The sequence below is a fragment of the Poeciliopsis prolifica genome, unplaced genomic scaffold (assembly GCF_027474105.1).
Source record: "Poeciliopsis prolifica strain line A6 unplaced genomic scaffold, Auburn_PproV2 SCAFFOLD018, whole genome shotgun sequence".
NCBI lineage: Eukaryota > Metazoa > Chordata > Actinopteri > Cyprinodontiformes > Poeciliidae > Poeciliopsis > Poeciliopsis prolifica.
In genome coordinates, this window is record NW_026562393.1 from 111,835 (window position 1) to 138,784 (window position 26,950).

The 26,950-nt window shown below is 43.1% G+C and overlaps 2 protein-coding genes across 4 annotated transcripts; both read left to right on the top strand.

Moving 5' to 3' along the window:
• Positions 1–576: 576 nt before the first annotated feature.
• Positions 577–17,810, top strand: heatr1 (HEAT repeat containing 1). Of its 3 annotated transcripts, none has more exons than XM_055043091.1 (44): positions 577–619; positions 1,147–1,299; positions 1,381–1,597; positions 2,097–2,238; positions 2,315–2,416; positions 2,510–2,650; positions 2,790–3,001; positions 3,087–3,220; positions 3,304–3,391; positions 4,077–4,299; positions 4,425–4,532; positions 4,612–4,710; positions 4,803–4,888; positions 5,386–5,582; positions 5,666–5,787; positions 5,872–6,069; positions 6,586–6,760; positions 6,847–6,995; positions 7,621–7,813; positions 7,918–8,090; positions 8,736–8,888; positions 8,977–9,195; positions 9,373–9,504; positions 9,594–9,697; positions 9,964–10,110; positions 10,708–10,826; positions 10,906–11,027; positions 11,125–11,253; positions 11,347–11,568; positions 11,668–11,797; positions 12,120–12,301; positions 12,371–12,423; positions 12,516–12,639; positions 13,184–13,324; positions 13,725–14,020; positions 14,097–14,247; positions 14,318–14,500; positions 15,274–15,408; positions 15,497–15,601; positions 15,687–15,849; positions 16,752–16,906; positions 16,990–17,148; positions 17,350–17,458; positions 17,592–17,810. In XM_055043091.1, exons 2-44 carry the CDS (start codon positions 1,158–1,160, stop codon positions 17,678–17,680), a joined length of 6,423 nt encoding a protein of 2,140 aa, XP_054899066.1. In that variant the 5' UTR covers positions 577–619; positions 1,147–1,157; the 3' UTR covers positions 17,681–17,810. The 3 variants fall into 3 exon arrangements, with proteins under 3 accessions (XP_054899066.1, XP_054899067.1, XP_054899068.1); XM_055043092.1 differs by having other exon boundaries at positions 1,150–1,299; XM_055043093.1 differs by lacking the exon at positions 577–619 and having other exon boundaries at positions 1,150–1,299; positions 4,615–4,710.
• A 2,596-nt stretch (positions 17,811–20,406) lies between these two features.
• arg1 (arginase 1) lies at positions 20,407–26,361 on the top strand. Its single transcript, XM_055043272.1, has 8 exons — positions 20,407–20,926; positions 21,060–21,132; positions 23,081–23,255; positions 24,257–24,416; positions 24,496–24,590; positions 24,666–24,770; positions 25,005–25,141; positions 25,213–26,361. The coding sequence occupies exons 1-8, from the start codon at positions 20,753–20,755 to the stop codon at positions 25,374–25,376; spliced, it is 1,083 nt and encodes a 360-aa protein (XP_054899247.1). The 5' UTR covers positions 20,407–20,752; the 3' UTR covers positions 25,377–26,361.
• Positions 26,362–26,950: the final 589 nt, after the last annotated feature.

The window sequence follows — 26,950 nt, forward strand, 5'->3', positions numbered from 1 at the left end:
ACAATGAATTTAACCCGGTCAGTCATCGATTCGGCACCGTAAAAGCCGCTGTTTTTATAACTACGAGTCTTATCATCGCCCCCGTGTGCCAGGATACAGTATCAGCTCCGGGGATACCCGAAGATCGTATATAAACTTGGAGATAGCTCACACGTATTGAAATTACCCAGGATGGCAAATCACATCTATAGCGTTTATTAAATATTTAATTCTTAAGAATATGTGAGTTCAGAACATTACTACTGAATGTTACTATTATACATGTTTTTACACTAAATAAGACGTTATCTTTACGAGATTCAACACTTCGTAAACCATTGCATCAGCTGTAATTGTGACAAAGTCACGTTCCTGACCAATTGTGGGACATTTTATGAAGTAAATATCACATATAAATAATATTTATACACTTAAAATAATATATGTGATATGTTGCTGGTAGTAAACAAAAAGGGTGATTTATCCTCGACACGTCAAAGCATCAGACGGAGATAGTATTTGTTTGGAGTGAGCCATCTTTCCATCAAACTTTGTCGGCGTGGTGAACCGGATGTCGAGAGACATTTCCGGCGCAGACACGGTAGCACGTGTGTGTTTTGGGGACTCCTTTCTCGCTCGGGTAGGTGCTGATAATGTCCGTAAAGTTTTTTTTTTATTTACGTTGTCAGTGTGTGTTTTAGTTTATCTGACAGCAGGTAACTTTTATATCACACAACGCTGAATAAAGTGAGCAGTTATATTTTTACAGTCCCGAGATAAATAGACAGTAAGGAGCACATGCTTCTCTCTGTGTTTACACCGAGCTGCACAGAACTAAACCGATTCATGGGTGTTTTCTTTACTGATTAGAAATGTGATAATTAAATTCACATTATCAACACATTATTAATTGTGTGTTTGTTTCTCTTCTCGTCCAGCTGTGAACTAAACCCACTAAATTGTTCCACCTTTCCAAACCAGAAAAGATAAAGCATGAAATAAAACAGTATTATAAAATGTTAGAGTAGGGGAGTTGTGAAGTGGAATAAATGTATATTTTAAATTTCTTACAAATAAAACTCTGAAATGTGTTGCATGCATTTGTATTCCCTGACCTAGAGCTAAGTGTGTTGAATGTGATTATGTTTGTGTTTCCTTCATCATCAGCAGAAGTCATCATGACGTCCTTGGCTCTCCAGCTGAAGAGGCTTGCGCTGCCTCAGAGCGATCCCAGCCTGCTGAGGCGTAAAGATGTCGCCTCGCTGCTCTTTGACCCCAAAGATGCTGCCATCATGGACAGGAGCACCTTCTACGCCCTCGGTGAGTCTGAGCCTGAGCCAGACACGGAACCGCTTCCCGTTCCCCCTCTTGAGGGCTTCTCTGTTCTCCACTCTTTTCCAGGCTGCACTGGTCTGGAGGAGCTGCTGGGAATCGAGCCGGCTTTCCTGGAGTTCCAAGACACCCTGTTCAGCCACGCCTCCATGACGCTGGAGCGCAGTGTCCAGTCCAAAGAGGTCAACGAGAAGCTGGACGCCGGAATCTCGCTCTTTCTCACGCGGCTCTGCCCGTACTTCTTGCTGAAGCCAGCTCACAAGTGCATTGAGTGGCTGGTTCACCGGTATGTCGCTCTGCTTTACATCATACCTGAGTCAATCTTTTCCTTGGAGCAGACTTCAAACTGTGACTTTTTCAACAATTTCTGATGCTTTTACGACGTTAGTCTCTGAATGTATTTCTCCATTTGGACACAGAAATACATGATTTGTTTGTGTTGTTACTGGTTTTCCCACTAACAGCTAAAACAACAAACGTTAATTTTCTTTGCTAAATGGAAGATTTGCAGCGTCTTCATAGCCAACTGTTGGAAAACAGTTACAGTTATTCAATTGTTTGCATTTTTGGTGGGATTGGTTCTCTTTGGTACTCTTAAAGGTACAGTGCACAATTTTAACTTGCTGCAAGCTTAAGTGTGATATCTTTTAGTTTTAGTGTTACAAGCACTAAAGCTTCCAGGAGAGTTTCTGATCGGAACTCTTCGGGTTCTGATCCGTTATTGACTCAAAGGATGAGGTAGAGGTTAAGATGTTCCAGACTCACGCTGGTGTTGTGTCGTTCAGCTTCCACGTGCAGCTGTACAACCCTGACAGCCTGCTGGCCTGCGCGCTGCCGTACCATGACACCAACTTGTTCGTCCGAGTCGTGCAGCTGCTGAATCTCAAAGAAGCCACCAACCGCTGGAACTGGCTGCAGTGCTTACAGGTCTGGATCCGTCCTTCGATAATCTCTCTGTTTCTGGTTCTGCTCTGTATGGATTTAAAGCATCTTGACGTTGCAGAAACCGGGCGTGCCACTCTCTAGAGGGACTCTGATCACACACTGCTACTCAGACTTGAGCTTCATGGACTTCATCTGCACCCTGGTGACGCGGTCCATCCAGGTGACCTCACCGACACACGGAGCCTCTGAAAGAGTAGAGATTTGCACTCCCAATATACGACAAGCTCTAACAGCTCTCCATTCTCCTCCCCAGGCTTACTCTGGACACTCTAAAAGCTTCTCTCAGCTCCGAGTCATCTTCTCTTTCTACGCCTGCACCATCGTCCCCGCTCTGGATGCTGTGGGCAAAATCTCTGACGCTATCATCGCCAAACTGCTACCATATGTCCAGATGGTAACAAACTGAACACACAGTCAGATTGTGCTCCTTTTTTGAAAGAAGGAGCATATGTCATTGTTAAAAAAAATAAGATGTCTCAGCTGAGCAGGTCAACTAAGATCGGGTCCCATTTGTGTCCTGGTCGTCTCTTCAGGGTCTCAAGTCGTCCCTGTCGGACTACAAAGCCGCCACCTACATGATCGTGTGCCAGCTGGCGGTGAAGGTGGTGATGGAGGCCAGTCTGGTCGACAGCCTCGCCGTGCACGTCAGCAAGTCTCTGCGCAAAGAGCCCGTTCTGGCCAAAGAGGGTCTGGGCTGCCTCATCGTACTGCTGCAGAACCAGAAGGAGGGCTCGGTCGGTCCCAGGTACCCCAGAGGTGGTTCGGACGTTGATTGTTGTGCTCAGTGCAGGTGTGGTCTCTCCTTAACGATGTGTTGCTTTTGTGCTTAGGGCACTCAAGAGTCTGTGTTCGATGCCAGTGCTGGTTTCCACCCTGCAGATCATGGCGGCGAGCCACGATGTCGGCCCTCTGCTGGGTTACATGCTGCCTCAACTGGTCCGCGGTTTGTTCTGCAGCAGCTCAGGTGAGACTGTGAACATTTTAGGTGTCAACGGTGTAGCCATGTGATAACTGGGATCAGAGTTTAACAGGTAATCTCTGTAACAGATGAGAAAGGGGCAGAGAGACTCGACATGCTGGAGTCCATCCTGAAGTCTGTCCCGCTGACCAAAGACTTGGACCGAACTGTGGCTCGGTAAGGCTCCTTGGTCTTGTTTCATTTTACACTATTGTTTTAACAATAGCTTCCCTTGATATGATGATGCCATTTGATTGCAAACTTATATGAGAGATTTTTAAACTTGTTTTTAAGAATTCAATACATATATGGAAAAATGTATCCACCAATATGCAGAATGTGCATGCAGCATACCGATAAGCACGCAACATGTGGTAGAAGGAAGCAGAAATCGAACGTACAACCTTCCGATCACAAGACGACTACGGTCGCCCCATAATTGAATATAAGAAAATATTTTTGTTTCAGATGTTTGGAGGTGTGAACATGACATCTACCATATATAATAAAACATATTTTTCATTCCTAATAAAATAGCCTTATTTGTTAAAGTGATTTTCAGAAGTTGTTGCTGAAAAATGTTAGTCATATCCCTCCAGAATATCCTCGTATGACAATACGATGGTGGTGTAGCATGTTGTGTCATTGACACATGGTGGGTATCATCATTTAAACTTCCATTAAACACCACATTGGTACAGAGCGTTAGCATTAGCTTCCACTAAATACAATCTGTTTGATGACATGTCTTTAGATGGAAGATTTAGAACCAGAAGAGACTTCTTCGATCAGACCCTGACCCCCCAGAGGGCTAATTTTAGAACTCTCAACATTATTTGACCTGTGTTTGTTTCTCCTGCAGTCTCCTCCTGGAAGAGTATCTGAATCAAACCGAGCGCTCTGCGGAGGACATGTCGTTGCTCGACCAGCGCCTGCTGCCTGTGTTTCGACTGTTTGAGTCCAGGTACTGCCGAGCGCTGGATGCCGTCCTCGCTGGTCATGTGACTACAGACAGCAGCGACCCGCAGCAGAAACGTCTCTTCCACCAGTTCCTGACTCTGTCCATAAGCAGTGGGAAATTCCAGGTTAAAAAAAATCATTCCAAACTTTTCTCTTTTCTTAAAAAAAAAAAAAAAACACACACAGATAAATTCTGACTCTCACGGAGAGAAAAACTTGTCTTTAATGCCTTTCCGACAATTTCTGTCAGATTTTAGAGGACTCGGACACGTCGCTGCTACTCAGCCTGAAACACCCGCAGCCTTCAGTCCGAGTGGCGGCCTTGGATCATCTGATGAGCATCATCACGTCTGACCAGGTACAGCTGGAAAATGCATTAAAAATAACCGGTGAGGAGGATTCACTATGCCTCACCATCTTGCATCTCCTTCGAACAGCAGCAGAGCTTGGATGAAACGTTCCTGAGAGACGCCGTCGCGGAGCGCGTGAACGACGACGTTCCTGAAGTGGTTACTGCTGCTCTGAGGGTCCTGCAGGTCAGTGGGATAAGTCCCTCTTTAGTCCATCGCTGTGTGGTGCACCTGCTCACTGCAGTTGTTTTTTGTGGGGGTGTTTTTTTTTTTTGCAGATGCTGCTGGATGTTTTGGACCCAGAGGATGTGGTATCATGGCTTCTGTCACTGCTGCAAAGAGTTCATCCACCAACTCAGCAGTGGTCAGTAAACTAAATGCATGCATTCCTCCAGAAAGTTTCCCTATTGGATCATAAAACTTCTGACTGCTGACCACTTAACTCAAATTATTTTGTTATAAACAATTTGTTTAGTAATTGAGTAATTTGTCAGTTATTCTCACAATTAATCAAGTAATTTAATGAAAAAAAGTCTCGTTCTGAAGTAGCTAATGTAGAGAAAATGCTAGTAATGCTAGTATATATAAATTTTTCCATTTATATATTGAATTCTTAAAAACAAGTTTAATGCCGTTCATTTTTATATTAACTTTTTTTTTTAAATACAGTACGATACAAACATGGTGTTTAGTCTCAAGTTTGAATTATAATTTATTTTCTAAAGTACAGATGACACTAACTTTTACAAATTAAAAAGTAAATTTAAATTGAGGCATAAGTAAAAAATTCATTTTATATTATACTTCACTTTCACTCTCAAGTTAGGAATCGTTACAGCCCTACTTTGTCGCCTCCCACAGGATGCCCGTACTGATGGAGGCGGTGCGTTTGCTGTCCGACCCCCGGCTGGGAAAGGGGGACGCTGAGTTTCTGCAGAAAACGGGCTGGAAGCTGCTGCCCTTCCTGGTGATCACCTCGTCTGAGGTGGGAATCGCCCACTCCATCGCACAGTCCTCCATCTTCAGCCAGCACCCCCTCACTCTGAGCTGGGCTCAAGGTGACTGACCCAACAACTTCCTGTGTGAAAGCTTTAAAATCCTTGGACTTTTAACAATAAATGTCTTGTTTGCTTCCCATCAGAGCTCCAGAATGTGACGAAGAAGAGCGCTAAGCCCGACTTTGTGGGCATGGCCAACCAGCATCTGGTCGCCACGCTCACCAAGAACCTGACCAGCATGGAGCACTTCTCCAAACGGGACGCAGTGAGTCGCGTTTGGAGCGCGAACCTCTTCATGAATTCGGTTTTTCCGACGGGAACGTTCACAGGTGCATTTTGTGTTTTGCAGCTGGAGAAACTGGTCCTGCTAGTGGAGCAGCAGCGAGGTGCCGGGCTCAACGGGAGGGCGTCCTTCCTGGTTCTGACCCAGACGCTGCTGCTCAGCCTGGCTGATTTGAGCGAGACGCAGCACCTGCTCACTGCCCAGAGGGTCTATTCGCTGCTGGAGCCCCCCCTGCTGGACGTGATCCAAAGCGACAACGCCCAGGTGAGTTCTAGCTCACAGGCAGTCCAGTTAGCTGAATGGAGTCACCCCCTCTTTTTGTTTGTGCCGCTATTGTTTTAAAAAATCTTTCTAGAGGTCATCGAAGATCAACCAGCCACCTCTACATTTACAAAAATCTGTCAAATTTGGTGTTAGTAAACTGTGATACAAATATTTTAGCTACACAAACCAAGACAAACGAACCACAGTCAATTTTAAATTTTAAAATCTTAAAAACATTGACACAAACAAGAAAAATTGCTGCACAATCATGGCACAGTTGATCGCCACCATATGTTGTTTGATTCTATAAACGTGAACTGGCTGGTTGACCTTTGATGACCTCTGGAAACATTTATTAACACCTTTAAAATGACACTGGCACAAGCGAAAATGTTTTGCTGCGCAAACCAGTCTGGTTCAACACGAAAAAGGTGGTGGGGTGCCAACTTCACTCCAGGTAGCCCAGGTGTATTGTGGGAAATGTAGACTGCAGTTTGCTCCTCTGTGACGTCACAGAAAGCTGGGTGTCCCATCCCAATGCCGCCCACCTTCTCCGAAGCCCTGGGCGTCTACCTGAGCCGATGCGAGCAGCAGCCGGGGCAGCGTCAGGATTGGGAGTTCAGCTCGGTTCTGATCGCTCTGCTCAGGGACTTTATCTCCTCACTCAGGTGTCATGACACCTCGTTTAAAGGTAAAAAAGGGAGAAAACATTTGTAACTGTGATGTTTGGTGTGATTTAAGAGCTTCAAATAAGCCGGCCACATGTCTGTGATACAGGTGAGGCCTGGTGGAATCCGGAGAAGATGGACGCCAACACCTGCTGCTACCTGGGCCTGATCTGCCGCCTCTTCAGCATCATCATCGGCGGCGCCGCAGAGGGCCCGGTCGCCGGCAGCTGCAGGGTTCTGATGAAGCAGCTCGTCCAGGTGAGCCGTACAGAGCAGGGATGTCAAAACTCATTCTCATTTTATGCCAGAATGTATTGATAATGTTTAAATATTATTAATAAATATTTCTGCATTGGATAAATGCTTCCTAAAATTAAATAATATTGAACATCTTTCCACACTAATCAGTCCCTTGAGTTTTGCAATCAAATTAGCAGATTTTGTGGTGCTATTTTAGAGATATTTGCAAGAAATAGTGCAACATATGCACTAACATGCTTACGTTCGATCACAGACTAGAACTTGACACTGAGTTGTGAAAGTAAGAAATACTGCCACCTGCAGGTTGGAGGTAGAAGTCGTGTGAACACAAAGAGTTTGACCACATCTGAGGAAAAGTTTTCATAAATTCACAGTTATTCAAAAAGATGTGGGAATCTGTTGATTTTTGTGTGAATTTCTGGAATCATGGAATCGCAAAAACAATACAGAGAGAAATTGATCAATGTGTTTTGGCATCTGGAGTCCTGAGGGCCACATTAAATGCTTCGCCGGGACGGATTTGGCCCCCGGGACCTTGAGTTTGACATATTATGGAAAGTAATTGCTTTAGGTGCAGCATGATGAAAAAAGAGAGTCCAGTGATTACATATGTCTCCATCAGGTTCATCTCCAGGAGTCCACCACACTCTTCAGGTTCCTGTGCCTCATCTGGGGATACAGCAGTAACCACGGAGACCAGCTGGACGTGAAGGTGGACGCCGTCCTGCAGACCAGAGCGCTGTACATGGGCCGGGCTCTGATGGAGGTCCAGCCGGCCGCCACGCTGAACGAGCTGGCTGCTCCGGACTCACCAGGTGAGGAGCGATTGCCCTGCAAATTGATTATTTTTGGGGCGGGGATGGAGAGAGAGTTTCTCTGCTGGGACTTTATCTATTCTCTTTGTGTCTCCTTACCCCAGTCATCCTGTCCTTGGTATGCTGTCTCAGCTCTCCGGTTCAGGAAGTCCGGAGGGCCGCCCTCTGCACCCTGCAGAGCCTATCAGGAGCCAGCAGCTCCCCCTTCCTCCCAATCATAGAGAGGCTGCAGAAAACCTCAGAGGAGATAATCACTGATGCGTCGTATCTGAGCACGGTGAGCTTTTGTCTCTAAACGCGGCTCGCTCAGGATTCGTTCGAAATCCTTGAGAACATAACAAGAATTATCAAGATTTGGAACTTGCTTTATTTCTGTATGTAGTTCTAGAAGGTGCTTGGTATTGTTAGCTGGACAGTTTTGTAATAAAGTTTAATAAATTTGTAGGAGGAAAGACTCCTCACTGAAAGTCAAATTATTATTTATATTGTGTTATGACATTTAATGTGAACATTCTGGGTCATAACAAAAACAGATTTGTTAAGCTTAACGAACACATATTAACTCAATTAGTGAGTCATTGATCTCTGTGACTGAAATAAAGGTGGTTTTATGTTTTAGATGTTAAAGTTATTGAAATCTGAGGAGAATTTTTTTGCTGTTTGAGCATTTTGTTCTCAGACCAAACTTAGACCAACAGTCGGGTGTACAGCGTGTGGGAGAGAGAAATTTCAAAACATTTTCCCTGTCGTAAGACGTCAATAATAATAATAATAATAATAGTGTATGAAACCATGTGGTTCCTGGAAAAGTTTTAAAATTTACCGTAAAAATGCTTGAAAAGTACATTTGTGGGGAAAAGTGTGCGAACAGACCGAACTTGCCCCTTAAATTGCCTAAATTGGTAATGAGTGTTGCCTTCAGGTTCTCGGCGTTCTTCATGACGAGTCTTCATCTGGCAAAGCGAAGTCGCGACAGGGGAAGCTACAGGACGCGCTCCAGCAGCTGCTGAACTCCCGCTGCCCAGCGTACACCGCTACCAACTTGCTGGAGGCCCTGAGCTCCATCAATGGAAAGGTGCAAATGTTTTCCAAGCCCAAGAAATAAATCTTTTTTTATTTAATGCCGTTGTATTTTACGTTGTCCTTATTTCCCGTTCTCCCAGTCCATCCTCTCCACCCTGCTCCCCATTATGGAGCCTCTCCTGGCGCAGACCGGACCCGACACGCCGTCCCTGCTGCAGTCCGAATCCCAGCTTCTTCGGCTCGTGCTGGGGAAGTTCAATGAGGCGTCGGCGCCCCTGCTGGCTGAGGACGAGAACTGCCTGGATTTGTTTGTTAGAGCTCTGAAGGTGGACAGCTGTCAGATCTTCGCTCTGGAACAGGTTGGGGGGCAGAACACTGAGGCATGACGCACAAATCCAAAATTCTCAGTTTGCAGTGACAAAAGAGCATCCAGGTTTTATTTGACGGTTTTATGGTCGAAAGACATGTTCAAACCGAGTCCACCAAGAATTTAAAAATCTGGATTTAACACACACGTTTAATGTTCATGTCTCCAGATCACAAAGTCGTTCTTCTCGGCCCTCGGAGACGAGAAGGTGCAGCAGAAGCTCCTGTCGGTGATGTTCGATCTGCTGGCCGAGGGCCGCAGTGCGCTAGTGGCCAACACGGTCGGCAGGGTCTTCAAAGCGGTGAGAAAATCTAAAGGACAAGAAAGGCTAAAGATGTCGTTTTGTTAAAAAAGTTTTACCAGTCGACGCTTTAATCGTGTTTTTATCAGATCGCCATCGATGCTCAGCTGGTCGCCAACGAGCTCGCTCCTCGAGACAAACCAAAAGTCAGCGTCACGGTCCAACAAACCCGCAGGAGCAGAATGTCTCAGAGGTACTCTCCGTTTCTCTTCTTCACATCAGCAAGGTCCCCACTTTTTTTTCACACCATTATGAGTAAAATAAAATGACAACCGTGGCGATCCATCTCAGTATTTATTGCCTTTCGATCATATTTCAACCTGTTTTTTATGGTAGATGTTTCATTTTATGGTCTGAAAATATCCATCTCGGCTTGAGGCACCACAGAGCTGTGTGTTCGGACATTCGTTTTTTGACTTCTAAGCTGCTTTACTGATTTTTGTGTTTTGGTTTGGTCAGGAAACCTCAGGAGAGTGACAGTGTGTGTCCAGAGGGGGGTGCTGTGTCGTGGCAGAGAGTCACACTGATTTTGGAACTGCTGCAGCACAAGAAGAAGCTGAAGAGAGCCCAGGTGTTGGTGCCTGTTCTCTTCTCTCTTCTTGCCAGGTAATAAATAAGCTGCTTCCTGTTTCATATTTTTAAATCATCATGAAATAAACCCCTTTTTCCACCTCACAACAGAACTGGATGGGACGGAAACTTAACCAATGAATGATTATGTCCCCCCCGTTTTACATTGGGGGGGACATTTTAAAAGTTTATTATGTTTTTATTGCATCTAGAAGTAGTCCAACGTTAATTCTTAGGATGACTAAAGCTGTTTTATCTAATCTGTGCTGTAGTCCTTTTGCCAGCTAGTGACAAAGTTACCAATTTTCTTAAATAAGTGACACAATTTGTAAAGAACTAGTGACAGAAATGCTGACATTGTTGGTATATTTTAAGTTAATTTTGTATTCTTACCAGAAAATGACAACATTTCAATTTATTTGGGTTCAGATTTCAGCTGATTCATATGAAATAGAACAGGTGATGAAACCAAAATTGATTGAAAATGAAACTCCAGACTATTACATTCGGTTCCTGAAGAAATCGAGTAAACGACCAAAACCTGTCAGGTGGAGATTGACGAAAGGGGGCGGAGTAGCACGCCCTTTCGGCAGGCTCCAATTGGTTACTTTATTGGTTTGTTTGTCTCACCAGGAGCCTGGAGCCGAGTGCCGCCGATCAGACAAACATGGAGTACACCAAGCAGATTCTCCTCAGCTGCCTGCTAAACATCTGCAACAGGCTGTCGCCCGATGGAGGCCCTTCGGCTGCAGGTAAGGAGGAGGAAAAGGAGGTGGAGCTTCCAGTTTCCTGCCTGAACACGCGTTCACGTTCTGCATCCGCTCTCCGCAGACATCCTGGACGAAGAGAAGTTCAGCGTGGAGCTGGTGGTCCAGGTCATCAGGTCGTCCGACATGCCCCAGACTCACCACCACGCCCTGCTGCTGCTGGGCGCCACCGCTGCTATCTTCCCCGTAAGCCCCGCCTCTTCTGACAGGCGCATACCTGTTTAAATAAAGAACGTAAGAGAGCTTCATGTGTCGTTTCCCCGCACCCCTTTGCCCTGTGCAGGAGAAAGTCCTCCACAACATCATGCCCATCTTTACCTTCATGGGAGCCAACATGCTGCGGCTGGACGACGCCTACAGCTTCAGAGTGATCGAGAAGACGATGCAGACGGTCGTCCCAGCTTTGATCCGGGTGAGCTCGGTTAATTTCAGCGGAGATCGCCGCCGCCCGCCATCACGTACGAAGAACCGAGTCTAACGTGGTGCTGATTCCTTCCCCCCGCAGGCTCACCGCCTCTCGGACGGCTCGTCCGCCCCCGTCATGGTCGCCGTGGTGACGAGGATCATGCACGTGTTCGCCGACGCGCTGCCTCACGTGCCCGAGCACCGGCGACTGCCGGTCCTCAGCCAGCTGTTGACGGCGCTGGGCCCCGCCCACTTCCTGTGGATCCTCATGCTGCTGCTGCTGAAGCTGCACGCCACGCAGAGCAGCGGCGCCGGCGACAAGGTGACGAAGGCTCCCTCCGTTCATTTTAGGGAGATGTTCTGTGTGAGTTCCTGGATTTTTAAATGAGGTGCTTTTTTTGTTGTTTTTTTTCCCGTGAAGGACGCAGCTCTGGAGCGTGACATGGACTTCTGGATCTCCCTGTGCTGTCAGTTTGAGGCGAACCAGCAGCTCAGCTCCCTCATCAACATCCTCAACTTTCTGCTGCAGCTGCCAGACGACAAGGATGAATGTGAGACGCAGGGAATTATGAAATCTGTCCACGTTGCTTTGGAATAATAATTCCAGTAGCTGTGAAATTGATTAATTGCAATTAATTGACATTATTGGCTTTGTAATTGATCTATCATTAATTAGGATATACAACCTCAAAAAGAGACCATTTTCTGAAAGAAGAACAAGTTAAAGAGAGTAATAAAACCAAATCAGTACAAAAAATATATACATGTTGCATTTAAGGTACAAAAATATACCTACACTTTTTTGCTGTCAAGTCGAGCAGAAAAGTCTGAGCTTTTCAGATGTTGGCCTTAGAAGTATTTGTCGTGTTGCAGCCGCAGCAAAGCCGGCGATTCGCCGGCGAGCAGCCAAGAAGAAGGAAGACGAGTCGGAGGAAAAGACAGAGGACCTGATCTTCAACGTGGAGGCTCACAGCGCCAAAGAGCTGCGACACTTTAAGTTCCTCTGCGTGTCATTCATGGCTCAGCTGCTCGGGTCCAGCAGCTTCATCCAGAAGGTGGGAAGGAAGAATTGGCCGCCGCAGACAGGAAAGTCGGTGTTTCTAAAACTTCCTTTCTGCTTTCAGGTCTTGGAGGAAGGCGACGACAGCAACGATTCTCTGCAGCAGCTGCAGCAGACGTGGGTACCTCTCGGGGACACTGGCGGGAAAACCAGTGAGAACGCTTCTCTGAGTACGTGTGTGTGTGTGTGTGTGTGTGTGTGTCTCGCAGGCTGCTGGAGAAGATCTTGCGCTACATCCACTCCGTGGCTCGCTGCGTGGAGGACAATGCCGACCAACCGACCGCCAAGTTCTGGAGAGTTCTGCTTAACAAAGCCTACGAAGTCCTGGACAAGGTCAGCGTCACAATAAAGATCTTCCCTCAGGGCTCATACTGGTGCTTTAAATCCTCAAAAATGCTTACATTTCAATTAGGTACTGTCACAGCTGGAAAAGTGCCTGATTCCTGGATAAAGTGCTTGATATTCAAACTGCAGGGTTTGGTTAGGATTTTCACACACACCTAATAAAAAGACACTGATGCATTTTTTTCTCACTGTTTTAGGTCTGTTAGATTCACTGTGTATTTGCTCAATTTTATATTTTAATATTTAATATTCCTAACGGCTCAATGAGTTGGCTTATATTTGATTCGTTTTGTTCTCGTGTACAAAGGTGTGTGAGAGAGAAATTTCAATATTTTAGTTTGTCACCGGTGTGTGGAATACTATCACACACATTAGTAATAAAAGTAACATATATATGTTTTTGTTGCCCACTTGTATTGTTTCAATCTCCTAAACTTTTGTGCTTGAAAAGTTTCAAAAATTGACCTTGAAAAAGTTTTACTGTTGGACGTGTGTGAACCCTGGTCCCTTTAACACCCTGACTCCTCTCCAGGTGAACGCCCTGCTGCCCACAGACACCTTCATCACCGTGATGAAGGGGCTGATGGGAAATGAGCTGCCGTCGGTGCGGAGGAAGGCCATGGAGCTCCTGAACAACAAGTTGCACCATCGCACGCAGTGGGACGAGCAGCAGGTGACGTTTCTTGGTGTTGCCTTAGAGACTCATCGTTAATTATAACTGAGTTTGAGCGTGCATGCGATCCTTAAGCGACATGCATCACTTCATCAGTTAAAGCGGAAAACAAATCTTCCAAACATTAAATAATGCAGAGAAGGTCTGGGGAAGTTTTTTTTAATTAATTTATTTTTTTCAACATTGAAAGCGTTAAATAAAACCCAATTAATCCACATACATTGTACAAACACAGAGCAGAAAAGGTCATTAACACCGCAACGGTTTTATTTAAAATTATTGAAGTAAAACTAATTGACTTTAGTTTATTAACAATCAGAGGTCCAATAAAACTGCTTGTCTTCTAATTAATTCATAAATTTCTTGTTCTGACCCCCGAGTTTCTTTGCTCTCATCTCAGGTGGCGTCACTCTTACAGCTGACCTCTGACCTGCTGAGCATCGTCGGGAAGAGTCCCGGCAAGTCGTCCGAGGAGGCGGAGCAGGCCATCAACCGGCAGACGGCGCTCTACAGCCTCAAGCTGCTCTGTCGCACTTTTGGCTCCGCCCACGAAAACGTCTTCGTCCCCGTCCTGCTGCAGGCCATGGACATCGTCACGGCGACGGCGGAGGACAAGAACGTGATGGGTAGCGCTCTGCTCTGCATCGCCGAGGTGGTTGGCGCACTCAAGACCCTCACCATCGCTCAGTTGCCCAGGTAACGGGTCGCACCAACAGACCGGCTGGGCGTTTCTCCGCCCTGCTGCTCACCAGCGCCGCCCTTCGCCCCGCAGGTTGATGCCCGCCGTCCTCCACACGCTCAGCAACAGGAAGGAGCTGCTGACCAGCGAGATCTACCTGCTCAGCGCCGTCACGGCCCTGCAGCGTGTCACCGAGACGCTGGTGCACTTTATCAGCCCGTACTTACAGGACATCATCTTCCAGGTATGTCACCCGGAGTCGGCCGACCCGATTGGAGCAACAAGCTCCAGCTTCCTACTTCCTCTTTCTGCAGGTGTGCCGCCTAACCCGCCTCACGGAGAGCTCATCCGCTTCAACCTCATCGTCGTCGTCGCCACATTCCCAGCTCTGCCTCCGTCTGTCGTCCCTGAGGAACACGTTGGCCACCAACCTGCCCCCCAGGGTCCTGCTGCCCACCATGTCCAGGTGTTACAGCTGCATGGTGGAGGACAGGAAGGTGAGTGGCTGAACATGTTTTTTATGTTGTTCAGTGAGAAATCTAGAAAATATTTCTGCTTTCCAATTAAAAATTATATTTTTTATTTTTTTAATTGAGAGAAAATGTTTTTGTTTTTTTCATAAATGCAAAGAAAAACTGAGGAACAGACCACAGAATGTGAAATAAAGTGCAAAAAATATTGGTCCAAAAAGAAAAAAGAAATCAGAGAGCAGACTTTATGACAAAATATTCAATGACCTGCAGCAATTATGTGTGCAGCTTTCTCTTTAGAGATCGTGGATAAATGTAGTTTGGTTTCTTTAATCAAAACTGTAAAAAATAAAAAGGCTAAAGATCATGAAAATGTACATTTGTGAATATGAAATTGTCCAAATATAATATTTTCCAGGCTGCATTTGTATTTTTTTTTCCCCATAAAAATTTTAAAATTTTAGTGAAAATTTAGCATTAGGGCTACAGATGATAGTTATGTGAGATACAAAATTCCAGAATAAAGGACAGGTGTGTCTCTGAATGCTCTTGGCGAAACAGTTGGGTTCTACTGTCTTACTACATTTAATCCTTTATTAAATCCTGAACTCTCCACACCGTTTTTTTCCCACAGTGAGAAAGTTTTCTTCTTTTTTTTTTTTTCCAACAGAAAACAGCTAAACATAGAGAAAAACATCTTGTTGATAGATAATTTTGATATCTTTATAAATGGAAGAAAAAAACAACTTTGACAACAGTGGATAAAAAAAGTTTAATCTTCGTGTTCTGTTTTCCCGCAGGACCAGCTGGCGGCGCTGATGAGCATCCTACAGGAGCACATCGGTCACATGGAGCGAGAGCAGCTCAGCACCAACCAATCAGAGCTCACCACTTTCTTCCTGACTTCGCTGAACTTCCGGGCCGAACACTGCCAGGTGAGCCACGCGCAGTTGAAGCAGAATCGGTTCCCACAGAACCGACCCGAGTCAGTTTGGAACTGACCAGCTCTCCTCCTCGCATCAGGGCGACCTGGAGAAGGCGTGGCAGGTTGAGGGCGGAGTCATCGACTGCCTGATCACCATGGTGATGAAGCTGTCGGAAGTCACGTTTAGGCCCCTCTTCTTCAAGGTGACGTTCGCGTCGATCCTGACGTTCGACTGGCATTTTCTGCGGAAGCAGAAAACGACTGAGACTGTTTGTTTGTCTGCCGCAGCTCTTCGATTGGACTAAATCGAACAGCAAAGACCGTCTGCTGACGTTTTACCGCCTCTGCGACCGCATCGCCGAGCGCCTCAAGGGACTCTTCGTGCTTTTTGCGGGAAACCTGGTGAAGCCTATGGCAGACGTGCTGAGACAGACCGACAGCGCTAAAACAGGTTCCTGATCTAGATGCTGCTGACTTAGATTACTTTATTCAACAGACTCATGGTTTGTTTATTCAACAGACTCAAAACAAGGAAAGAATAAAATAAAGTAAAAATAAAATAAAATCTTATAAAAGACTTGCATACCAATGTTTCCACAGAGCTGACTACTATCTTTCTTACTTTGTATTCAAATATAATAATCTTTTCACATTTGAGCTTATTTATTTCTCTACATGAGGTAAACTGTCTCTTGCAGTAGTCTAGATAGTATAATCTTTACTGTCCACAATTAAATAATAATAACATATTATTAGTGTATTTTATTCACTATGCCTTTTTTTACATTTAAATTTATGTTGTTGTTTTTTTTCAATTGTATGGCATGATGTCACTTTTTTGTTATTACAAAAAATGTGTTTAATAATATATATATGTATATGCATATGTATATGTACATTTTTTTGTTGCTCTCTTTTTTCATAAAATTAGGACTTTATTCTTCTGATATTGCAACTTTACTCTGATGAATAAGAAAAAAACTACTAAAATTGTATTCCTGGATCGAATATTTCGTTACAAAATTGACTTGAATTCGAAGTCGAAATAGTTAGAAGTTTAATGTAATATGTATCACTTTATTTATAAGACAATATTTGAATTAATCATCATCAGTTTTTTATGTTGTCATATTAATTCCAATTTCTATTATCTGTTGGCAGCTGATGTATTTCAATTATTTTTAGCTGCTTGTTTTTCTTAGTTTAGAAATTGTAATGAACATTTCACTTTTATTTTGCCAGTTTTTATGAGCTATAAATTTTAGGCTTTAACGATACTGTAATAATAATTGTTCTATAAATCTTTTTGCAGCTCTTAGATGACGCTAATTTTTGACCTCCCATCTCTTCCAGATGAGCTCATCTTTGACTCGGATCGCTATGAGGAGAAGAACTGCCTGCTGCTCCGGCTGGTGCTCGACGTTCTCCAGAAGATCTCCCTGTACGACACGCACAAGTTCTTGAGCCGAGAGCGGGCCGACGCCCTGCTGGGCCCACTGGTGGACCAGGTGAGATGCAACGCCGCGTTTGAAAGCTCGGAACCCGAACGAACGCGATCCAAAACTCTTCCGTTCTGTGTTTCCGTGTGCAGCTGGAGAACTCCCTGGGCGGGCCGCAGGTCTACCAGAACCGGGTCGTCCAGCATCTGGTTCCCTGCGTGGGTCAGTTCGCCGTGGCGCTGGCTGACGACTCTCAGTGGAAAACCCTCAACTATCAGATCCTGCTCAAGACGAGACACAGCGACTCCACGGTGAGTTCAACTTTGAGTTCCGTCTGCGAGTAACAAATATTTTAGGAATGGATTAAGCGATGCTTCTGACTATTGGCCAATTAATCAGATAAAACATTTGCCAGATTCTTCAAATCAAGAATTGATTTATCACCATTAATCCAAGTAATCGTTTCATCCCTTAGCACCTGAATCTGAATATCCGCTCCTCCTCCTCTGTAGGTGCGCTTCTCTTCCCTCGTCATGCTGATGGAGCTGGCATCCAGACTGAAGGAGAACTACGTGGTTCTGCTCCCCGAGACCATCCCGTTCCTGGCCGAACTCATGGAGGGTGAGGACTCGCATAATTGATTTGGTTCTCAATTGGTCTCCGCTAAAAACCAGGGTCGTTTCAGTGGAAGCCTCCTGTGTGCGTTTCAGCTGATATTGTGATTAATGGCGTGTGCATGTGTTTTGCTTTGCAGATGAATGTGAGGAAGTGGAGCAGCAGGTCCAGAAGGTCATCCAGGAGATGGAGAACATCTTGGGAGAGCCACTGCAGAGCTACTTCTAATGCGACGCAATACCACATGGAACACGTTTCAAAGAGTAACACAGAAAACGACAGTTTTCCTGCTCCAGTCTGATCCTCTTAAAGCAAAATATTCATTTTTATACAAGGAAAATAAACGTTTTGATCGAAATCATGTTTGTCTGCTTCAGTTTTTTACAATGACGAGGAAACTGTGCGTAACATTTAAACCGTAATTCAACAACTAACTTGCAGGTGTTGCTGTGGAGTCCAATGAGCAGTGGTGACACCTGCTTTGTATAGTTTTCTAGTTTGGTGGAAAATGAGTTGGAATCTTTGTTCTTGTTATTTTTTTTTTATTTTTTTTTATTTTTTTTTGTTCTCTGGTGCAATGGAATATGTTATAATGTGCTCCTCACCACTCTTCTGCTTTATGTATTTCTGCATAGTCCCATCATGAAATTAGTCAAGCTGCTCTCAATACTTATGCAGTGTCATATAATAGCAGGGGAGAGCTCCTTGATGCTGGAGACTTACTTTCCCAATGTAGAGCTTATCTGCCCTCTTTAGCATGAAAGAACAACACCGTATCCTTAACAATAGACAAATGGCAAGACCATCTGTGTTGGCTCCACAGAGTCAGAGATACACCACAATCAGGGATTTACACCTGTAGTCCATTCAAGTCTCTCTTCTCTGACCAGAACCCATAAGCAGAAGCCAGACCAACTGTTGGTCAGAGCAGACTGACAGACTCTTTAGACTCTATTTCTGTTTTCGCATAATTGCAAGGTTTTAATAAATTTCTTATTTTCTTCACGTCCACGCTCTTGTTAAAGTTTTTTTTTTTCCACAACAATTTTGTTGTCACGAACAGGATTCCAGTCTGACATCTTTATTTTAGATTAAATTGAAGTCCCATTGATCTCAAGGGACATGACGATCAGTTGAGTTTGTTGTTGAGTTGAAGGGCTATGAATGGTCATTACTGATATTGTTCTGTGCAGTCCCACCTCAACGCGAACCCACCGCCCCCTAAAAAAGAAACGTTTTCTGTGTAAAAAAAAAAAAAAAAAAACATTGGCATGATTTTGGGCTGAAAGTGTTTTTGCAATTTGTGTAGGAAAATGTCCTATTTATTTGTAGATAACTGGGGAGGGATGCTCTGTGTCATTAATCCTTACAATATGTTTTCTGCTGTTTAGAAATACGAGAAACATACCCAGCTTGCAACTTATGAAGCAACTTATGTATTTTCTGGGGATGACCTTTTGTTGCAGAAATTTTATCTTAATGACTCAATCTTTGAAGCCCCCCTAGGAATCCTTATTCACGGTGATGGGCCTGTATGCTTTTGAATTGGGTTCTTGTACCCCTCAAGCTATTAAAAATTAATAATTGATTTTGCCTCTTGTGACATAGTCGGTTGCAGCCTGCTCATCCTTGTTATTTATTTAGCTTCATTCACCTTTTTGGAGCAGAAAACTTCAGTCATTTGCCAGCGCACTGGCTCTAATACATATTTGTTCTCTTGGACATCACTAACATCACTCAAGCGCTGTACAGTTTCGAATGTTGCTGTACTTCTCCCCACACCTGAACGTGGAGACCCGCACTGTTGTGGTGCTGCTTTTGAGCAGATTTGCACTTCCAGGACTGATATTCCAGATTCACTCTTCAAAACCCTGATCGTTTCCTTTGAAGGATGTATCTGCCTTTTGTGATACTGCCACATACTGACTCTTCTTTGTGCAGTACATACAATTGCATATTGACATTTTCATGTATTATCACAATTTTCATTATTTTGAGTGATTAATATAAACAATGTTTATCATAATCAAAAGAAGGGAATGGAATGGAAAATTTTTAGGTATTTCTGCATAGTTTTACAATGAGATTGGTCAAGCTGCTCTCAGCTGGAGGCTATCTAAATGTCACTTCCCCAACAGTAGGACTTATCTGCCCTCTTTAGCATGAAAGAACAACCCCGTATCCTTCACAAAAGACAAATGGCAAGACCATCTGTGTTGGCTCCACAGAATCCCTGGTACATCACAATCAGGGATTCACACCTATAGTCCATTCAAGTCTCTCTTCTCTGACCAGAACCCATAAGTGGAAGCCAGACCCACCGTGAGTCAGAGCAAACTTGGTCTATTTCTGGTCTCACCTTGCAAAGTTTTAATACATTTCTTATATTCTTCTCATCCACGCTCTTGTTAAAGTATTTTTTTTCCCACAGAACCATTGATCACTTCTCAAATCCAGTTTAAACCAATGCTGGCTGAAACCTGAAGCGGTTTCACAACTTTTTATTTCTAATATACAACGTAGGCACAAGGTTTCCATGGTCTATGAATAAAACTGAGGTTCATCATCCTCTGAATTCAGGTTACACTTGAACGATTTAATGATTTTAACTCATAATTCTGACTGACTCAGTTTTGCTGATCTGTTTTCTGATGATGGATTTCAAATCTTTTTGTGATCAAAAACTGTAATAGTTTATAGTGGAGATAAGCTACCCTTGGAAAACGAGTTCGTAGTGAGCAAAATGAATAAGTTCATGCTCAGAATTGTTTGAAAAAAAAAATAATAATAAAAAAATTGGATTTGAAATTTAACAAGAGTGCGACGTTTGTGCCACAAATTGTCTTTGTCGTGTTGTAGTTCCAGAAATACGACAGTGTGCGTTCTTAGCGGCAAACTATATTGACGTATAATTCTCTGGTAACCTTAACAACAAGAGTCTCGAGGCAGTTAGGGTGAAGTTAACGGTTCATGAACGCTGAACGTACTTTATACGCCTTGTACCTGGGGAAACCTTCGTCTCTGTAAGTGTTTGGAAGGATACTTGGGCGTGTGTTTTTTTTCTTCTTCTTTGGTGGATAAATGTAGTAATGCACTTTCCTTCGTATTTTAGTTACAGAAAAGTTTTGGGTGTACCATTAAAGTGTTAGCTAGTAATGTATTTCCCCCTCTGACGCCTAAAAAGTCCAATTTCATTTAAACACAGCGACGTTCAGGACATTTAGTTGATTGAATCGGATTGTGACGCGCTTGTCGAGCCCCCGTAGTCTCCTCCTGCCCCTCTGACGTCATACAGGGTTTATGAGCCGCTCGCGGGGTTCCGCAGCCATCAGTCTGTCAGTCGGCATGAAGGGCGCGCGCACCCTGCAGCAGCTCTCGCTCACCGTGAAGCGGAGCCTTCATCATCATCTTCCCCCTCCTCCTCCTCTGCAGCGCTCCGTGGGAATAATCGGAGCACCTTTCTCCAAGGGCCAGGTGAGAGCGTGTGCACTGGACGTGTGTGTGTGTGTCTCTGTGTGTGTGTGTGTGTGTGTGTGTGTGTGTGTGTGTGTGTGTGTGTGTGTCTGTTGACCAATGCGTGTAAAGAGCCCGTGCGTGTGTGTTGCAGTCCAAGGATGGAGTGGACTGTGCACCGAACCAGTTACGAGAAGCAGGACTCCTGGACCGGCTGCAGCAACAGGGTGAGTACTTTAAATATTAGAAAAAATAAGTGCTAACAAAAAGCTCAATTATTATATTTATTTCTCGCTAATTGCCTAAGGATTCATAAAACATTCGATTAATATGAGATTAAAAAAAACAACAAAAACACATAACTCAGCATGACAACAGGAGATTAAATTTTGACAGTACAGTAACACTACAATTTATGTTTAACTTCCAGAAGGTAAAATATTTACTCAAACTTAATAAGTTTATGAATTCTTCCAAGTAACTGAATCAATGTTTCTTGGTTGGAAATAATAATAAGAATAAAAAATACAATAAAACAAGGATTTAGAAAATTTCAATTTCTTTGTTATAAATTAACTTGATTTAATTTTTTTTTACTTACTGCACTTTTTCTAATTTTTACTTCACTTTTATTTAATTGTACTTTTATTTATTTCCTCTCTCCTCCTGTTAGGTCCTTGTGTTGTGTGTTTCTAAAACTTATCATACTGTTATTAATGTGAACATGTAAATATGACAGCCTTCTGGTGAAACTTGTCTGTGAGGTTCAGTTCTGCTTTAAAAGTTTAGGTTGAAGGTGAAATCAATCTGAAACTCCAGGAAAGTGAGTTCAATGTCCTTAGTGCTGATGGCGACATGGGATGTCCTGTTTATATTTCCATTATGGACAAATAGAAGGCACCAGCGCAATCTAATTTTTTTTTTATTTTTTCAGATGACTTGTCTCCAGACTTTTGTGTCACTCTTTTTTTTATACACAAAAACATTTTCCAAGAAGAGAAAAAAACCAACAAAAAAACTGATCTTTCTCAAAGCTGATAAGTTGCCTGTTAAAAAAATAAATTTTTGCAAGAAATCAAATACGATATGTTTAACTCTGATTAGGATTAGTCAGTTTAAAGAAGGGTTTGGGAATTCTTGTGTTGCTTTTATATTATAAATACGTTTTTCATTATGATACATTGCAGTGTATTATAAAGAAAAAATGAATTCATAATTCTTGCAGATGGCAGAGATTTTTACTGTTATTGTCATTTCACTTTCCCATGTTTATGGAAAAGGATTAGAAAAGAAAAAAATATGTTTCTAAAAATTGGTGGGGCGTAGGGTTCTGATCTTCTTCTATACAAGTATGTTCAAAGTTCATCAATAAATATCATTATATTCTCATATATGAATACATTAAATGAGTGTGTGCTTTGTAGCAAGATCATTTTACAACTAAACTATTTAATAATTTTAAGTTTTGTGACAGGCTCTGATCATATGCAACAACATAAATATTATGACGCAATTACAAGTCAGATTTATGAGGTTCTATTAGGGTAAGAATGTAAAACATTTGAGTACAAAATTTGAAGTCAGAGCTACAGTTTGGGGTCACAAGGATGTTAGAAAGTTATTAACTGGTAAAAAAAAAAAAAAATCAAGCTTGTGGTTAGTCTGCTGGAACATTTCAAACTCTGACCTCCATTCTCCAGTAAAACACTGAGAAACAGATGAACGTACAGTTTCACATCAGTCAGTGAATGCATCACTGTTTAATTGTTTACATTCATTCCAACGTTAATGTTTTCCTAGGTTCTGGTACAGAACCACGCATAGCCTTTGATTTAAAATGTTTCTTCTGCCGATACTCATCCTGTTCTGAGGGGGCGGCAGAGGTCCTTTGTGAGGGGACATTTAAACTGAAACCAAAAGACCTCCAGCCAGGACACCGAGGCCTGAACAGACATGTCTTCAGATAGACATGTCCTCATACAATGTGTCCTTCCTCAGTGTGACCGTTTAATGGTGACTCATTTGATACTGTTTATCCTCTGTTTACAGGAAACAGATCTGTGCTAATGTTTGCACAAAAGGAAACTGTTCTGAGAAGCAAAAGTGACATGAATATGCAGAACACTTGATTCCTTCAGGTGACAAGAGAACCCGACGTTGACTCTGTGTGCTTAGGCTGTGCCGTGAAGGATTACGGGAACCTGACGTTTGAGAACGTTGCAGATGACGAGCCGGTCAATGGGTCAAAAAGTGTCCGGGCGGTGGGAAACGCCAACCAGACGCTGTCGGAGGCGGTGAAGGCAGTGAAGAGGGATGGGCACACCGCCTTGATCCTTGGAGGAGACCACAGGTCAGCTCATAAAAACAATCAACAGCAGAACCACATCAGAACACAAGCAGTGGTGCAGAAAATGTTCATATTATCCAGGCCAAAGGGAACATTTAATTTCCCTTTGTTAATCAGTTAAGTATTCTTCACTTTGCTCCCCTCTTGGGACCGCCACTGAACGTAGCACCTTTGTTTGGTACAAGTTTAGAACTCAAATCAGTTTGCAGAAGCATATAGAAGTGAAAGTATGGATGAATGTTGCTAAAAATAAACTGATAACTCAAACATTTACAGTTTAAAAAGTTCCTGTCTATGGGTTGGAGCTGTTTTCAGTTTTGTTGTTCGTTTAATGCAAACAAATCATGAGACATCCAGAAATATTAGATCAAAAATTGGGCTAATTTGAAACACTTTATTGAAAACAATATTTCTCTCCAGACTAAGAACAAGCAACAAAGGAGTTAATTATGAGGTATGCCATTTAATAAGGCTTTTGATTAAATTTATGTATCAAATCTCAATCAGTCCCATAAAATATTGTCTTATCAGTCTTAAATGTATCAATAATCAAACCGAAAGGACAGCCTTTGCTATCCAGTGAGCCATCTCATGCAACAGAATTAGATTTGTATATTGCAAAACTTATTTGGAGAATGGTAGTGTTAACACTTTATTTAAAATTATTATATGATCTAGTGTTTATTAATGACTAGTTCCAAATCATTATGCAAACTAATCAATGGTAGATACAACACACCTTCAGAGTTAATGTGTATTTTCATCTTCATGTATCAAGACTTCATCTACAATACCTTAGATATATCTGTATAGAACAGTTTGATGGTGAAACTTACTGTGGAAACAAAACTCACTCATGCAATCAGAGCATGTATCTTGATACCTGCTTTAAAAGTACTATTAATAGTACTTTTATTATGTTGTTTCTCTTGAAAGAAAATCTAAATGGTTTTGAAGGATTAATTTGATCCCGTTGGGTTGTTAAAACTGTTTTCCGTCCTCAGTCTCGCCATTGGCTCTATCCATGGTCACACCGCAGCCGTCGGCCCAGTAAGCGTCATTTGGGTGGATGCCCATGCCGACATCAACACGCCGCTGACCTCAAAGACAGGACACATTCATGGGCAGCCCATGTCGTACCTCTTATACGAGTTGCAGTCGAAGGTGAGAGTACCTCTTTCCGTCCATCTGAAATCACACCCGCAACACAGAATGCCTCAGATGTTTTTCTTCTTCACCTCAGCTCCCCCCGTTACCAAACTTTTCCTGGATGAAGCCCTGTGTGTCGTCCCGGGACCTCGTCTACATTGGCCTGAGAGATGTGGATCCAGCGGAGCAGTGAGTCCGGCTGCCAGGAGGTCAGGAATTTAACCTAAAACACGTCTCTAAATCCTTAAGTCTTTCCCTCTACAGCTACATCATAAAGTTGTTGTCGGTGAAGGCGTTCTCCATGACACAGGTGGATCAGCTGGGCATAGCCAGAGTTATGGAGGAGGTGTGCGATTACCTGTCGGACAGGTGAGTCTCACCCGGTGGACTTTCAGGCTCAGATTAGTGTCACCTACAGAAATTGTCTGCAGATTTCTGTTTAGGTAGGAGTAGGAACCAAAACTACAGCAGCATGTGGTACAGTCGGATAGTAACAGGATGTTTCTGTTCTGAAAACTGAATGTAAGCAGAACAACAGGGTCAGGTGACCCCATTCATGATTTCAAAAACTGTTGTTTTTTTCTCTGGATTTTATGTTTGAAGCGCAAAGAAACCGATCCACCTGAGCTACGACATTGATGCCATCGACCCCGCTGTTACCTCAGCAACAGGAACACCTGTGGTAGGAGGACTCACATACAGAGAGGGGATTTACATCACAGAGTACCTCTGCCAGACAGGTACAAGCGATGTTTGTAACTCCTCATATCAGTCGCCGTTGCATGATGTCACAGAACCGGTCTGTCCTCAGGTCTGCTCTCGGCTGTGGACATGGTGGAGGTGAACCCTCTGAGGGGACGGGTGCAGGAAGACGTCCACTCTACTGTCAACACGGCGGTCGACCTGCTGCTCGGATGTTGCGGACGTCGCCGGGAAGGAAACCACCTGCCGGATTATTTGCTGCCAGAGCCGTAACAAAAACAATTCTTGTCTGTTTTCCAGGAATCTGAGAAGTTAATTTCTCGTGAATTTAACTGCTGCTATGAGGTCTCCAGGTGGTCATCTTCCTATTTTAAGAGCTAAATCAGTTCACTGAACTTAAAAATGCACAAATAATGGCACATGTATAAACTTTTAATTATGTATTGTTGATTTATCATTTTATCTGTAAAAGGAGGGGGGAAAAAATCCTGTTGTCCTGGAACAAATTTTTCAATTCCAAAAAGTGTTTGAAGCAAGTACAAAGTATTCAACATAAAAGCACAACCCAAAACCAAAAAAATACAATACAAAGGGATGTATTGCTCTCATACATACCTTTGTTGTATGAGACCAATACAACAAAAGGATGCAAAGGTTACCACAAACGGAAACAAACCAGAAGTAATTACAAGAGTTTTTGAGCTTACAAAAAAGCTCAAAACATGCTTTAAAAACCGACAGGCCAGGCAAGGAGAACATTCAACAGACAACCAGACCTACTATAGAGTAGATTAAATCAAAGTAGACATCATTCCTATCTGTATGCTTACATGGCTTTACCTGCAACAAATGAGATGAAGCCTCTTGTCTGTGTTTCAGCAGAAATGTAGATTTTATTCTCATCACTTTATGTTGAACATTATCGTTACGTTATCGACATCATCTTTACATCACAGTTCTCTCATAAAAACACAAAAAGGATCACAGATTTTTCTTGTGAAATCACTTAGATGATAAAAAAATAAAATAAAATTGTAACAAGCGCTTACACACACTTGATCTGCAGTAGCCTCACAGAGTTATCTTAATGTATTCTGGCATTGAAGTTTCCATAAAATAACCTGTATGGCAAGTTTGCCAAAAGTGCTATATTTTGCAAAGGATTATTAAAGCCTTTAAAATGTATTAAATTCATTTTTAAAAAAGTAGTATCAGCATCTTATCTTTACTGTAATCAGAACTCAAGTAGTGAGTTTTTTTTTTTTATCTGTTCCTGCAGTCACTGGCCTGCAGGCTGAACTGGTCAAAACAGTGGATGGGTAAATGTAGTGAAAATGTTTTTCACTGACTGGCACACTGACATGATTCAAAACTTCTTTCGATCAAGATGACATACAGTCAGAAACAGTCAATTAACACACCAACATTATAAATAGGGATCTATAAATCCCCTAATAAAATTCCTATTGGTTGTTTTAAAGTTTACTATTTATTCAATGAGGAGTGTGCAAACTGTTGGTGAGCAGTGGGAGAAGCTTAACCCATTCACTGCTCTAACTCTGCCCGTTGCATTATGTGGTTTTTTTTCATCAAAATCAGTAACTAAAATGTCTCATGTAAGCACATCAATGAGCTGCGAGGTTCTGCACTTACTCTGGAGTGGTTGTCAAGGCAACAGTCACAGAAGTTGAGGAGTTAAAGAAGTAACAGGAGGAAAATGAGTGTTTCTGTCTGGAGTTAGTGATGTGTTCAGTGTCCTATGTAGAGAACAAAGAACGCCGAGCAGGAACCCTCAATGTTCTGCCTCTGGAGTCATAAATACAGCAGTCGCCCCCTGCTGTCCGTTA